The sequence below is a fragment of the Camarhynchus parvulus genome, chromosome 8 (assembly GCF_901933205.1).
Source record: "Camarhynchus parvulus chromosome 8, STF_HiC, whole genome shotgun sequence".
NCBI lineage: Eukaryota > Metazoa > Chordata > Aves > Passeriformes > Thraupidae > Camarhynchus > Camarhynchus parvulus.
In genome coordinates, this window is record NC_044578.1 from 2,660,829 (window position 1) to 2,676,637 (window position 15,809).

At 41.8% G+C, this 15,809-nt stretch overlaps 1 protein-coding gene across 15 annotated transcripts in view; it reads right to left on the reverse strand.

Moving 5' to 3' along the window:
* Nucleotides 1-15,809, reverse strand: part of NFIA (nuclear factor I A) — a 348,766-nt gene that overhangs the window by 50,597 nt on the left and 282,360 nt on the right. For 7 of the 15 annotated variants that reach the window (XM_030953281.1, XM_030953282.1, XM_030953280.1 and 4 more), the window contains 3 exons: nucleotides 11,544-11,630; nucleotides 10,430-10,468; nucleotides 1,932-2,060 (listed from right to left, as the gene is read on the reverse strand). The exons of 3 other annotated variants lie outside the window; for them this stretch is intronic. In XM_030953281.1, coding sequence (XP_030809141.1) covers nucleotides 1,932-2,060; nucleotides 10,430-10,468; nucleotides 11,544-11,630 — 255 coding nt within the window. The remainder of the gene's footprint in view (nucleotides 1-1,931; nucleotides 2,061-10,429; nucleotides 10,469-11,543; nucleotides 11,631-15,809) is intronic. 5 more of the 15 variants (XM_030953289.1, XM_030953284.1, XM_030953287.1 and 2 more) reach the window with 2 other exon arrangements.

The following is a 15,809-nucleotide window of genomic DNA, read 5'->3' on the forward strand; positions in this document are numbered from 1 at the left end:
ACAAAGCTGGATTTGCAGAAAATAATCCATCTCAGTGTATCACCCTTTACTAACAGAATGATTGTTGCAGCAGGGAAATCAACACAGCCAGTGTGCTGTGCAAGAAGAATACTGAGGAGGAATGTCCCAAAAGAACAAAGGATGAAGTCTGGGACAAGATTTTTTCAGGATGATGGCACTTAAAGAAACCATGGGTGGATTCAGAGGGATTTCTTTTTTTCTGAAAGTCAGTGAGACTTTGTTTGTGAACGAGCATAAAATAGTAGATGATTCTAAATGATATTGCAGAAGAACAGTTTTGGTTAACTTTTTAGGAACCATGATGATTTAAAAGCTGTGCTGCTTCTTTGTGGAGTTAGTAAAGAACATCTCCTTCCAAACAAACAAAATGTGGGACTGTAATGATTCTATTTGCTTTTCTGGCTCCCACTGAATGTTCTTCTCACGTAAGCCAGTAGAAATCCCTCAGTGCACAGAAAAAGTCTTGTGAAAACAGACTGTAGATGAGATTTAAACAAGGCCTCACCACTGAGACATTTCCTCTCTCAACCACACAAGAATCCAAAGCACAGAGGGTCTAAACAGGGGCAGACAAAGGCAGTCAATGATCTTAAAAAATTAGTGTGAGGTAAAACACAGCTAAATAAAGAAAGGCCTATTAACTAATCAATCAACAACTGAAATCTAAAAGGCTGAACTTCTAAAAGACAGGAATTGGGAGTCAGCTGATGTGCACTGAATAGAATGTTAATGGAAGCTTCATATTAGTCATACTTGTATCACCAATTATCAAGGCTTTTAAAAGAGGACATATTTGCCAGACAGATCGGATCCAAATTTCAAGGGAAATCTCTGTAGAGCTTAGATGCCTAAATTTCTTCTGAGGATCTAGGTGCATGTCTAAGGGTAATGAATAATTTTTATGGATTAACCACAACAAATCAAACTACAATAAGCAGATTTAACAAAGCACAAAACCTCCTGAAGTGCAAGTCTGACCTTGCTTCAACTTCGTGCAACTCCACCATTTCCCACCACATCACCTGGATGTGCAGACAAAGAGGCTCCTCCTGGTTTATGCTGCCCTCAATAAAACCACGCTGATGCCAAACAGACATTTCCAGATAATTTCTAGGATGAATTGCTAATATGCATTTTTATGCTTCACTATTCGACCAATTCCTTAATAATCTTCTCTAAATGAGACAAAATTTCATAGCAGAAAGAAACGTGTCACAACCATTCACTCCTATTTTTATATCTTCCAAAGAGGTTTGTAAGAGGATTCATTCATTTGTGTCTCTTCTGTGCCCAAGTGAGTTCCTTTTCAAACGTGAACTCCGTATTGCATTTAGTTTTCTAGGCTAAATGCAAATGCATCTTTCTAACAAAAATGTATAAACACATCTAGACCCAGAGGACATCTCTTTTACTTGGAAAGTCAGTCAGAAGAGTACTGAGAAGGAAACCAGCCAAAGTATTGCAGGAACCAACTTCAAAGGAGTCCCCTAACAAGGCACACTGACACCAGCAGCACAAGAATAAATGACTGGCAGAAGGAAGTCCACAGAGCTGGAAGACCGGCGTGGGTCAGAAGTGATGGATGGGTCCCTGTCTCGAGCAGTCGGACCGAGTCAACGTGATGGATGGCCACGAGCAGAAGACACATCCTGTCCCTTTTCCCCACACCCTCTTCCAACAAAACCCCAAGGCCCCAGAAACCAGCGTTTCCACCTGGGGTGGTCGTCAGGAGCTCTCCCAAAAGCGGCCCAGCCTAAGAGAAGCAGCCTCTGGAGCCCTAAGCCCTGCTGGGCGTGGAGCAGCCCCTCGCGGGCGGTCCCGGGCGGCGATGGCTTTCCTGGAGCGGCGCTGGCACGGCCACGGCGCCCTGGCTGCCCTCCAGGGCTGGGGGCTCTCGGGAAAGGCCTCACCTCTGGGTCCTGTAATGACAGGTCGATGGTGCTGTGTGAAAGCCGTTCCAAGGGAGGAGGTCTGCGAAGGCGAGGGACTGCTGAAACCAGACTTCTCTGACTTCTTTAATGTAGTTGGCGATGGCATTCCTGGCAAGAATGATTGATAAGTGCAATTTAATAATGCTAGGTCATGGAACGACAGCCTATGCATTGTGAAAGGGGGTGCAGAAGCAGCTAGACACACTTAAAGGACAAATGAAACACAACACAACAGCAAGCTGAAAGCTCACTTTTATTTGTGGGGTTTTGTTTTTGTCGAGGCAGAAGCAGCCATGGTTTGCTCTGAGCCATGAGTACTAAAAGGCAGCCATATTTTTCTTATAAAGCTGAAATACAGACAAGATGCAGCTTATTATTGCTACTGAAACCTACTCTGTTTTATTTTTAGAAATCTGTAATAGCTGGAGCATTTGGATTTTTACAGGTTTTTTATGAGTTCTGTCTTTCACTCCTTGGTTTTAGTAGATTATTGCAAATGGATCTTTTAAATGTGCCGCACGACTCAAGGCACAACCAGAGAATGGAGTTCTCTGAGTTCAAACTCTTCCTCCTCTCACTCTCTTGACTTCAAAGGTATTTGAAAGTTATACATTTATGTGGCTCTCTTTCACTTGCAATTTTTTTTTTCTTAAAGGGTGAATGGTATTTATGTCTTGATGTTAGAAGCTGCACTGGAATTATTCTGGAGTTGTTACAATGCCCTTGAACTGCATCAAAGGCTCCCAGTGAAAATCAGAGTTAAGTTGTCACTGGGTGAGACCTCTGCCATGGACAGGCAGAAATGGTGTGGTACTCATCTGACTGGTTTGGTACACAGGGTGAAAATAACTCCTGTTGATGCCATAACATAGCTGTGGTATCAAAAAAATTATTGGAATGAATACATTGCCACGGGCTTTTAAAGCCCAAGCCTTTTCTGTGTATGGTAGATGCTTGGAGGAATAATTTTACAGTATATAAATGAAAAGTATGCCTGTTTGTCTGTACTAGCCTATATTTTTGCAGTTACAGATGCATTTGGGTATTCTGATTATCAGAATGTATCCAGAAAACTCCAGATTTCCAGTATACACAGCCCATCAGGCATTCTGCATATCCATAAGGATATAGCAAAACAAAGGTGGAGATTTCAGGTGGAAAAGCAAAATATCAGGTAATGTGCAAGCTGAACTTCCACCAGCAAAGTAATTTAATTTTATTTCCAACTCTGTGTTTTATAGTACTTAATTGTTAAAAAAGTAAAGAGAGAGGCCTGGACAAGATTATCTCTGGGCTATATTATTAACTTTATATTTAATAAGACTAGTTTTATAGTCCCTGGGATGTTGATTGCAATATGCAGGAGCCTTCTTGTACTTTATGCTCTGCACTGCTGGGCCTTAATGGTTTCAGTGAGGCTTTGGAGTTTATATTTCTGTAAGTTAAACAAAGTGAGGGAATGGTTTGAGTTCCAGTGTTGTACTTGCAGCTTTTTGCCTCAAAACTTGCTACAGGGTTTGCTGTTATGGCGGCTTTTAGGAAAGGTTACAGACTTAACATTTGAAAAATCAAAGCTTAGAACTGACTATGGTGCAAGAAAAATATTGGGTTGGGGTGGTTTTTTGGTTTTTTTTTATTGGGGTGATTTTTTTTGTTGTTTTGTTGTTTTTAGTTTTTTTTTTTTTCATGTGGTCTTAGGGACTTTGGAGTAGGAACAAAAACAAAGATTAGTTCAGTTTCAGGGGAAGAGAGAAAAGGAGATTGAACCGAGGTGTTTCAATGAAATATTCCAGAGCAGCCTGCTGAATTTCTGCTCCAGTGGGATGTAACTTAGTCATGGCATGTCCACATTCAGGGCAAGGACACTCAAAGGAATTAATGGTGCTGCTGACCCAGATTTCCCTATGATGGAAGAACTGGGGATGGAAACACCAGAGGAGTGTCAACCCCAGCGCTAAGCACAAAATATTGTGGACGCTCCAAGAGACTTTTATGCACAGGGGAGGTCACTAAAATTTTCCAGCATGGGAGCTGCTCCAAGAGCAGGGACCCAGGTGGGACATGAGTTACCTGAGCCCTGGGCAGCTGATTGAGGTCAGGAGAGGGATGAGATCTCAACTCTGTGGCTCAGGAACTCCCTGTTTTCCCTGGCTACAAACCCTCTTCAGGGCAAAGACAATAAAGCTTCTAAAAAAAATGAAACAGCTTTTCTTTTACCCCTGTGTTTTAAAAAAAAACCTGCAGGACTCATCTCTAAACCACAGCAGGGAGAAGGGGCAGAGGGAGTGGAAAATGGTTAAAAGCTGCAGCAAGTTCGTGTGATTGTGTCCAAACACTGGAACTTGAGGAGCTACAAAGAAGCTGCTGAATGACCTTGAGTGTGGCAATGCTGAGCAGTGTCATGTTCATATGGGGATGGGTTTTCTAAGGTTGAGGCAGAGGCTTTCATGTGAAAATAGAGATTTTAATGTAACCCTGTGCAGGGAAATTGAGTTGAAAAACAAACTGAAGCGCTGATAATTGGTTGCTACTTCTTTTGCTCTATTTGTTTGTTATCGTTCTGATTGCCATTATTATCACAAGTTTGGTTCATTTATTTATTTTTTTTCCAGGGTATTTTGAAATGTATTGGTTTGGAACAGTCCAACTATACCATGTTTTTGTTTTGTTTGGGGTTTGTAATGACACATTTTATTTTGAGTGATCACATCCATCAGATCTCAAGAAAAAAATGGCTGCTTCCTAGTTCAGAAGAATATGCAAACAGGAGCTTAATTACATCACTTAATATTGACCAGGAGAAAGAAGAAGATGAGCTTGCCAGCTCATTTCCAAAGCATGTTTTGTCCTTTAAGAGGGGAGGGTATGACAGAAAGTTAGGCAGTGCAAAGCAATTAGCATCATTCACATTTTATGTTGCGCTAGCATGGTGCTCTAGCAGCAAAATTCAAACATTCTTTGAATGGGTTAATAAAAGAAGAAATACAGTCGGCATGCAAGAAAAAGGTTTCCAAGAACAAGCCAAAATATGTCCCATTCTTCTAAATTTATCACAGCCATGTCACATTATCCTTGAGACTGCCAGGAATGTCAATTTTTTTGCAATTTAAAAAAAAATCTCATTTAGCACCATATGTTTGGTTAATGTGCCTGATATATCCTGCGTATTCTTTAGTCCATCCATTTCTAATACTCATTTTCTTCTTTTTTTTCCTCCCCTTGCTAAGCCATATGTTACAATGCTGGTCATTCTATCGAAGCTCCTTTTGGGAGCTGGGAGCGAGGGGACTCCTGTTTAATCACCCAGAAAAACTTTTGAATTCTACAAGTCTCACTTAGGTGAGCAGTCTCAACACTTGAGTTAGTTGTAGGTGCCTGGTGCCTATGAAAATCAGGCCACCTATGAGGTGGCACAGTGTATGTTAACTGTGAGGAAGGAACTAAAGGTAGGTGGCTAAACATTGAATTAGGTGTTTAATTTCTGGCACCCACGTTTGAGACTCTTGGCTAGTTTTAAGGGTCTTCTGCTCCAAACCTAATGAGTTTTAACACATTTAGCGGCCTCCAGTCCGCAGGGCCCCTCCTGTGCTGCTCAGGGATGCAGGAAATTAAAAAGTTAAGGCTGAAGGTAGCTTGGGCAGAGCTGGGGATGCATCCCGGGAGGACGGGGCTGCCTTGCACAGCTTTGCTCAGCGTCGGTCCCGGGAGCCACTGCACTGAACAGCAGATTTCAGCACTTCACAGCACCCTGAGGAAGGGGCAGTGCCAGCTCTGAGGACACCCCTGAGTCCCTGCTCTCCTCTCTCTGCTCTCTGGTGCAGGGCAGCAACAAATTAGAATCTCCCCCAGCCCGTCTCAGCTGCGCTGGCCGGTGGATAGGGAATGGAGCCAAGGATCCTCCCCGTTCCCTGCCTCTCTCCATCCATCTGCTCTGAGCAAGGAATAAACAAGAACAGCCAGAACACAACGGCTGGGTAACCCAGGTGGGGGTTAAAAGTGTTCCTTACTATTCTGTGGATAGGACTCTTGTCCAAATCACAGTCACACCTGGCACATTTAGGGAGCGCAGCTTTCAGAATCCAGGTCTGAGTCTCCTCTCAATGTTATTTAGAGTGAGAGAGACGAAAATCAGACTTAATCTATTTTCATCTTATGGCAGCTTTTAACTACAGAATAAATGGAGAAGTTAATTACTAAATAAAAGAAGAAAATAAAGGGATTTGTGGCATAAAACGCAGATGGAAGCCTGAGTGGGTGTGCTACTTTAACTTACTGTACTTGTGTTCATGTGGTGATTCTATATGTATGCCAAACATATATGGTCTGAGCCTGCTCCCATTAACATAAATCTGTTTTATTCACTGGACAGAGGGAACCTGATCAAAGACCATGATGGTGCTAAATGGAACAAGATGTGTACTTTCGTATTTTTTTCCAAAAGGAAATATTAATTTGACATCGGTTTTTCAGTCGAGAAGAATTTTAATTGCAGTACACAATAAGCAGAAAATTCAGACAACAATAATCTTGAAACTGTTAGCAGCATTATATTTCTATCAAGGAATTTGTGTGCTTTTTTTTCAACATTAGAGCTTTCTGAATTTTCATTAATTTGGCATTTCCCTAAACACACGAGTTATTATTTTGTTCATTCCACATCATGCATCACACCCTTCTGCTCAAATGCATAATGCAAGCGCAAATGGGATCCTTGTCCTTGGGAGACTCTGGTTACTGGAGCCATTGGATGTTGAAGTCCCGCAGAAAGACTTTCCAAAACTCTGCACTTCGCAAACCTCCAGCCCAAGTTTAATGAGTGCACAGGAAAACTTCGTGTTCCTCATCTTCTAAGGGGCACTGGAGCACTGTGGTGGGTTTAATTCCTCTACCTCCTTATGTTTGCCAGTACTAGAAACGCACCACATAAGAGTCTTCCTTGAGTACAGCTAAAGGTCTTCAAATGTTCATGTATGAGGCTGATATATATTTAAATGGACCAGAAAATGATGCGTGAGAATTGAATGCACAAATCCTCCCCAGAACAAACAAGCATCTGAGAACCTCTTTTCCATGTACCTGCCACGTGCCTTACTAAAAAAGTCAGGATTAACTCTGATGGAGTGAGCAGAGTCACAGCAAGAGGTGAACAATCCCCCTTCTCTCCAAATCTACACCTGAAAATCCATCCAATTTCACTTGATTAATTACTGACATTATTCTACCTGCACACATCTCACACAACAACTCCATCCCTCGTTAGCTGCGTTTGTAGACCACCTCGTACTCATCTCCAAAGACCTTTGGATAATTACCCCAATATTCTCAGTAGCTCTCTGCCACTAGACTCTTGAGGGAGATTTCATAACAAAAGCTATGAGTGAAACATGGTCTGGATCCTCCTTCCCAAGGCACACTAGGAAAAGGAATCATGGAAGCTCAGGTATTACCAGGTGGACCATGAACTCGACAACATGCAGAACAAACAGATGATGCAGAAAAACAAGTTGGCTGTTGAAGGAAAAAAGCTGATATATGGGAAGCATTTTTCAAGGAATTTTCATCCGTCTGTGTGAATTATTCCAGCAAATCCACTGAAATCAGTATCAACAGAAAGGCTGATCGGCTGCTCTATTTTTTTCTTTAAATTCCTGGGGAATTCTTAATTTCAAGCTTCTTGAAACGTTGACGGCTACCCTTCTGCCAGTCATAGCAAGTCTGTTCAATTTAGTGCTGAGCAAACTTTGTCATCAGCCGAGATACGATCACACTGACTGCCATCCATCAGTTTACTGTATTAATTGCTCCAGTATACACAAAATACAACACAGATGGAAATTCACTCATCCTAATGAAGTGCTCTTTAGTTTCTACGCTCTGAATGGGTACTGGCTCCCCTGGCTGCAGCCGGAGTTACCATGATCACTGATTAACTACCTGCCAGCGGAGCACCTCGCTTCACAAGGCTAAATCCAGCTTAATAAACAGTGATTTTTACAGAAGAAAAATGAAAGCTCCCCCTCTATCCACTTATCAAACTGCTGCATATGCATCACCAACACACACATCCAGTTTCCTCAGAACTCGACATCTGACAGATCATCAGGAAAACAGAGCTAATCTATCCGTACCCATCAACATCGTATCATAGGTGACTGCCAGATACTTAAGAAGCCATCCAAAAGAAATGTCACAACTCTTTTTCAAGACACTACAAAAGAAATGTTCCAAATAAAATAAAGCAAATGCACGTACAAGTAAATGAGCCAAAGAACTTAATAAAAAGAGATTGATTAAAATGAGGACCAGAATGTTCAAAAAGGATTGAGAGAGAAAGAGAGAGAGAGGTGCCAAAGGCGCATTAAATGGATTCAATGGCTTTAGGTTTTAAATGCTTTTGGACTCCTCTGCAATTTTTAGCCAAAAATGATAATTCAAGTTAGAATCAAAATTCTGATGTCACTTAGGGAAAAAGAAGGTTGAAATTTCTCCTTTGCAAATGAGCACAGATCCATTTGTGAAGGAGAAATATCACTTTATAATGATGGACAACCTTGCCTACAGAATTTTAAAGCCGAGCACTTCAATATTCACAATTATTTTGAAATCCTACCCCATGAAAGTCTGCCTAAATTCTTTGGTACAACGTCCTCACGGAGTGTATTACCTTGTCTGTTTGTATCTGTGTTTACAGCATCATCTGGATTGTTTTAGGTCGCTTAAGTTAGGTTTCATTCCTGCTCTGCCACCCAAGCAGTTCTTTCAATAACTAATAAACTAGTACTCAAATCTAACCAATTTCTTCAAAATATAATTTCATGAGTTATATATTTAAAAACTTTAATGAGAAGAGCAATAAACAGCAGGAAAACAGTTCAATTCTGCCTTTGAGTTAATGTCAGCTTCGGCATAATTTTCCATTGTATAAATATATATTGCAAGGAGAATAAAAAAAAATAAATTTCTAATGACGTCTTTAGACATCTCGTCTAAAATTCATGACTACATTTGTTTCATTTCAAATGCTACTTGAGAGTTTTTCAGCACACTTGGCAGATTAGATATAGCAGCAGGGACAAACTGCAGCCATCCATAGGAGAATATACCTTTATGTGGGTGCTTTGGGGATGGAACATCTATAGCTGCAAGGCAAAAAATGCCATCATAAATTTGGATGGCATTTACAAAGCCCTCTAAAAAGTCTTTGCATATGATTATAGCTGAGGTATGGTATTTTTGCAAGTAAAAGACCCAGAATAGATTTATGTTTCAACTATATCTTCCCGAAGATGCATATGGATCCTAAATTGCGAGTGATACTAAAGGGAATCTTTAGTAACTGAAGAGGATGGAGTAAAATTTTTGGGGTTTTATTTATTTATTTAATTTTCTTAAAAATCATTTGCTCATTATTTGCATGTCATCAAACCATCATTGGCTACCCAGGCCATATATAACAATGATGGCTGCTGAACGCCCCAGGCATGAGATGGAGATGGGTAAATATGCAGATTTTCTGGACTTGTGACCTCAGCTACTGCATGGTAATGCTTTCAAATGACTTTTATGATGACAAGACTAAGTTTGGTGCTAATATTGGTTTTGAGGATTTAATCGGTGTACAGTGCCATTGAACATGTGTTTTAATTAACGAAAGAGCTGTGGTCAGGATTGAAAATAGCCCAGGTGATTTACCACGGACTGTAAAGCCACCTGATTTCTGCACAATTTGAGGTGAAGAGTTTATAGGTTATTCCAAAGGAAGAAAGAGTTGCAAACTGAATTTGTGTGCATTGTACCAAGGGATTTATAATTTGGCAGGTCGAGAGTGGACTCATGGAACTGTTCTCTTTTGGTATCCAGTGGTTCCTGGTGTTTTCACCCTCTGACAATTTGACAGTCACGGGACTGAACCCTCCACAACACCAGAATTAATTTGTAGCTGCTGTGCTCCTTCCTGGGAATGTCCACGTCCAGCTGCACACTGGGATGGCACTGGGGACCTGCCACCAGGCAGAGAGACTGAAGCCACTTCCCCACAGGTGACACCAGCCAGGTGAGCTCAGCCTCCCTCCTCTGCATCCCCAGTGGCTCCAGGATTCCCCGAGGGAAGGCAGAGCACTTTGGCATCGTTTCCAGAGGAGCCTGGATGGCCCTGCTGCCTGCAGGTCTGCTCCTGGGAGCTGCCCAAGCCCCCTGCCACCCGCTGGGCAGGTGAAAGCAGAGAGGCAGAGGGCTCCCAGGGAAAACCCCCCTGCAAGTTCCATGACAACAGGCACGGCAGGGGCAGAGGTGACATGGGAGTGCCCCCTCCAGCGCAGGCACTCTGGCAAAGTGCTCGGCACCAGCTCTGTCCTTGCTGGACACAGGAGAATCCACACCAGAGGGGGCACCTGGCACATCCCCCCCAAACCAACACAACAACTCTGTGCACCGAGAACGAGAGAGAGCATTGGCATTGTTTGAATAAGCACACCCACCATGAAGTGCTCCGCGGTGTTCGGGGTTTCTTAGATATCCTGATTTTATAAAAGAAAGTAAAAGAAGAAAAAAGAAACAAGGTGAGAGAGAACACTATCATATTTTGTAGCAAGCAGGATACTGTGTGAAATCTTGGCCCAGTGAAGTGATAAAGGGGAAGCTTTCAGTTTGCTTAAGGGAAAACTTACGAGCAAATAGCGAAATTACCAAAATACCACATTGCAGAAAATGGGTGCATTTAGGTTCAATTAAGCTGTAAAAAGGAAAATGGCACTTTAGCTTACAAAAACTAAGGGACACAGGGAGCTATCAGAAGCAACTTTACAAGATTTGTGTGCGTGAGGATGCTGCTTCACTGGACCAAGAAAGCTACAGTATGGGACAGGATTTTTTCTTTTATCAGACACTTTTGCTAGATAGCTTTGTCCAACCTCAGAAACTGCTGCTCTGGCATTATGAAATAATCCTACATAACTTGATCTCATGAGCTTAGGAACACAGAAAAATAGCCATGCCAAATCAGATTACAGGGATCCACCTAGTCCAGAATCCTCTCCCTGACAGTGGGAACTAATGGACGCCTAGAAAAGAGTAAAAAACCAGGGAAAGCATACAGTGGTAATTCTCCAACACACTCTCCCAAAATGATTTGTGATTCAAGGACTTCTAGGACAAAGTTGATATCATGCTATTGAAGCTGCTCGAATCCAAATGCACAGATTTACGTCCCCCCCTCCTCCCCTTTTTTTTTTTTTTTTTTTGGATTTCTACCCCCATGAGATTTCTACCAGTCACACAAGAAAAGGTTTCACAGTTTGGCGCTGGCAAGTCCAGCGTTCTTGCCACTAACTCAGAATGAGCTAACAGCTTTCAAAAGCCCAATGATGGTATGTGTATAAGAGCATCCAACACTTTTTCCTACGTAAAAAAAAAGTGACATGTGTGCTGAGGTGCTCTAAGTGTAAATACTTTGGGAGATTTTATTTTTTTTAACCTTAAAAAAAAAAAAAAAAAAAAGAAGCAAGGATCTGGCTGTAAATTGATATTAACATTTTTCAGTATATGTGTAAAACACATGTTTCAGAAGAATAGAAGAGAGAAACTGTCACTCACTGGGAAGCTTTAGAGCTATCTGGCTCCCTGGGAAACTGCATGCAACTATTCTGGTGTCCAAGGGTTTGACCAGTGAGTTTCCTCTTCCTGCAAAGAATGAATGCAGAAGTAATAGAAAGTCTGAGGGGGAAGATTGTAGCAAATGGCTAAAGATAATCCTATTCTGCCCACTCCAGCAGGTAGGAAGGAGGTGGTGGTGGTGGAAGAAAAAGGGTGGGAGAGGAGAAACGCCTCCGTGTCCCTCCCAGGAGCTGGCACAGGGAAGGGAGCCCTCGGAGGGACCCAGAGGCTGCAGGCAGCTCAGCCCAGTGAGATCCCTTTGTGTGTGCTCAGCCCAGCCCCAGCCACACAAAGCCAGCGCGTTCTGCTCTGATTCTCAGGGCCTGGCTGTGGCTCCCTTTTGGGATGGAGCACAGGGACTGGAACTCAGCACTCTGGGCTTCACTAGCACAGAAATCCCAAATGCCCAGACAGGAACACTGGCTTCTTAAGCATCCTTACTATCCACTATTCAGGGGGATTTTTAGAAAGTTTTAGGTTTTAATTTTAATTTTCTTCTCAAATCGGTGCCTACACATGACTTTTTTTGCTTCATTTATTAAAAGAATCAGTGAAAGCAGGGTTTAAAAAAAAAAAAAAGCTTATCCTTACATTTTTGATGGCATATTGACTTTGTAAGAGTCTACAGGCAGGAGTGATATATCAGGGAGTCCCTATAACTTTACTTAAAGCAAAAATTAGAAAGTGATCGGAAAGTTTTATAGAGGAGAGCAGAAACATAATTTTAAGCCTCTTAAAATTGCCTGAACTGTGAAATCAAGTAATGAACACTAGCAAAGGATCTGTCAGCTGGAATCAAAGCTTAGACTAGTCAGCATTTTCTTCCTAAACCTTATTATGGCAAAGATTTTTCATCTCTGCACTCTGCTCAGCCCAACAAATAAACCAAGTTGACCTCCACCTGTTACCCGGTGAAGTTGGCTGTCATCTCTGACTAAACCCTTTTCTTTCCCTTCAAAGCCCTCGGCACCACTGAGAAGGTGGGAAGACACAGCTGTGCGCTGACTCAAATTGATACCAGTTCATAACCAGACAGCATTTCACAGTACAAATTACAAGCAACAGAGGAGAGGAGGGGGGGAGGGGAAAAAAAAAAGAGGGAAAAAAAAATGTAGTGCCAATGAATTCTGGAAGGGGGCAACATTTTTCATCCATTTAACAATGAGATTTTCATAAAAAGTTCTTTTTTTTTTTTTTTTTTGTTGGTTTTTTTTGGTGTGTGATATTATGGACGAGCATTTGAGGCAAGGAACATTTTGCTTATGCCATAACAATGAACCTGTGCTAACACCACAGAGGAAGGACTGAAGAACATAATGGAAGCTATTTGTGTTGCTTTTGTATTTCATAACTTGAATGCATTACACTGGTTCAAAGAGGTTCAGCTCCAATTGCACGTGGAGCAATTTCTAGACTTAGGAACAAGTCACAGCTATGTAATGCAACACTGCTAAATAAAAAAGAATTAAAGCTTATGGAACAGAGAACAGCAAGAAATGTGCCATGAGGAAACCCGTGTAGCTGCTGCAGTCATTTCTTCAAATATATCATTGTGGCAAAACCGTGTGAGAAGCTTTCTAATACAAAGACATATCAGAAAAAGCCATTTCACATAAAGTTGGACTTCTCTGGGTGATTAATGCTACGTTCAACAAAGGAGACAGTGTCTGTCTAATTACATTAAATACTTATCTTCTAGGGATTGGCAGGGTGTTTCTGCTCAATGTCACTTTTCATGACAATGTAATGATAGATCCGTTTACTTACCAGTGCCATTAGCAAAAATTGTACTGTTTTCTCAACTGCCCTCATATCACGAAAATATTTGATTAACATACTGCAGCTTATCTAATACTCTAAGCAACATATTCTGCATAGTTTTCTCTCTATTAAAAGAACAAGATTACAGCTTGTAAAATATTTATTGCACTCACACAGAAATAAATGAATAATGTGTGATAATAGTTCAAGTACCTTACTAGTTCACAGAACAGGTTTATTTGATTTAAAATATTAACTTGTACTTGAAATATTAAGATTTTGGGGGAAACAAGCAAATAAACAAAGTCAGTACTCTGAGGCACTACTTCCCATCCAAGTCTTAGTTATTATTTCCTTTTCATTTTAGCACATGTTTTGAAACTTTTAATACCTTGGAGGAGGAAAAAAAAAAAAAAGGGAAAAAAGCTTTCATTCCTTTGCTGAAAAATAGATATGGCCATCTCCCAAGTCTTTAAAATTCACCACATCGTGAACTGACTCTTCAGAGTCATGCTACTGTGCCAACATCCAGCAAACAATAACCCTCTGGAAGAATGTACCCAGCCAAGGCAGTTTATATAGTAACAAGATAATTTCATAAACTTATATTGAAGAGCGAGGCTGTGATGTAACATTCTAGCAGTATATATCAGCTACCCGATATTTACTAACAAGGTTAAACTCCTATCTGTTTGTCTCAGCACTCTTCATAATTCACTTTTTAATGGATGGACAGGAAAAGTCAGCAGTGTATGGCACAGATCATTTTTGAAATAGGACAAGACAGCTTACGGCAGTAGCTGCTCCAAAACACCCTTCCTGTTCCCACACAATCACATCAAGCCTGGACTTTGCAGCTACAGGGCTTCAAATCTACTCATAAACCCTTCAGGGGAGTGTTTCTATTTCCAAGTAAATTGGTAAATTTGGAAAACAAAGGGTCCCGAGGAGGAGGCGTTGGTGCCACCAACAGCGCATCAGCTCTCAGCTGCTTGGGTTGGCGCTCCTGGGCGGGAGAAGGCACGTGGGGAGCTGCCTTCCAGCAGGTGAGGAGGGAGGACACGCACCCCATTTTGTTGAGGAGGGAGGACATCCACCCCATTTTGTCACAGCTCCTCAGGCTGCCACGAAATGGCAGCGAGGACGCACCAAGAGCGACTCGCGCATCCGCACAGCGCTGCAGGATCCACCCAAACTGCCTCCAAATCCCCTGCAAGTGACTCTTGCAGGGAGAGGATGACACCACAGCCAACTGCCACATGCGACTCTCCAAATTAATAATGGATTTAGGATATTCATTCCCTGAGCTGCGAGGGTTCGGGGTGTGTCCGCAATTATCGAGATATAAGTCTGACACGCATTATCCTTCTATCAATGTCATCTCCCTTAGTAGCCAACAGATTATCAGCAGCTTTGTGATATTCCAGGTGTCAAAGAAGAATTAAAACCACAACAATTGCACAAACAAAGGGACAAAAGATGGGATACGTGTTTCTGAGCCCTGCATATCAATTTAATATGTGCAGCTGACAATGATGCAAATGTCCTCGGGAGAGAGGCAGCAAGATCCGTGCCCAAACATACACACACCACTGTCAGCAAGATGGCAGGGAACAGAAGCAGTAGGATTCCCAGCCCAGGACACATGCCTCAGCAGGCAGAGCAACCCAACGAAACAATCCTCTGGTTGGGGAGAATTTTGGAAGCACCTGATATGGAAAAGGGCCCTAAACAAGCCAGATGGTACTTTTAGCTGGCAGCAGAAAGTAGGAGACAGCCAAAAACATTACAGCATTTCCCCAAGAGGCCAGCAAATCGATTTTTAACCATTTTTTTTTAAAGTGACGCTATGAATATGAAAAATAATGTTTTGATGCCTTTTTAAATCGCTAATTTTATGGATAATACACTTACGGAGGACACAACTGGAAGAGAGGAGAAAGCATTGGATTTTGACTTTCCCAGGGTGGCTGTATATTTGACATCAAGTTTCTATTCAGTCACTGCCACTGTTTACTCAGAATTAAGTGTCAGTTTTTGTTCTGGGTTATCCACATTACATTAAGGAGAAAAACCCAGCAGAAGCAAAGAAATAGCACTGTAAAATCACAATAGCACAACAGTTCACAGGGCATGGGAGAAATGTGGTTTGTAAGCCTGCTTTGTCCTCTTAAAACCTTTTCCCCCCCAAAATTAATGGGTTTCTAGATGATCATTTTTAAACAGAGGACAAACAATTTCTCTAATACAAGGTACCATTTGGTGGGGGATTTGCATAAGAAATACAGCTGTTTGGGGGAATGTTTTAATTTTTAAAACCTCCAAACAGCCAGGATTTGCAATTCTGCCTGGATGACGGGGGTCTTTTCAGGGACCAGTCTGATGTCAGATGTCCAACAGTCCCTTTGACCAGGAGCAGCTCCTGGCAGAGCACCTTTAGGTTAT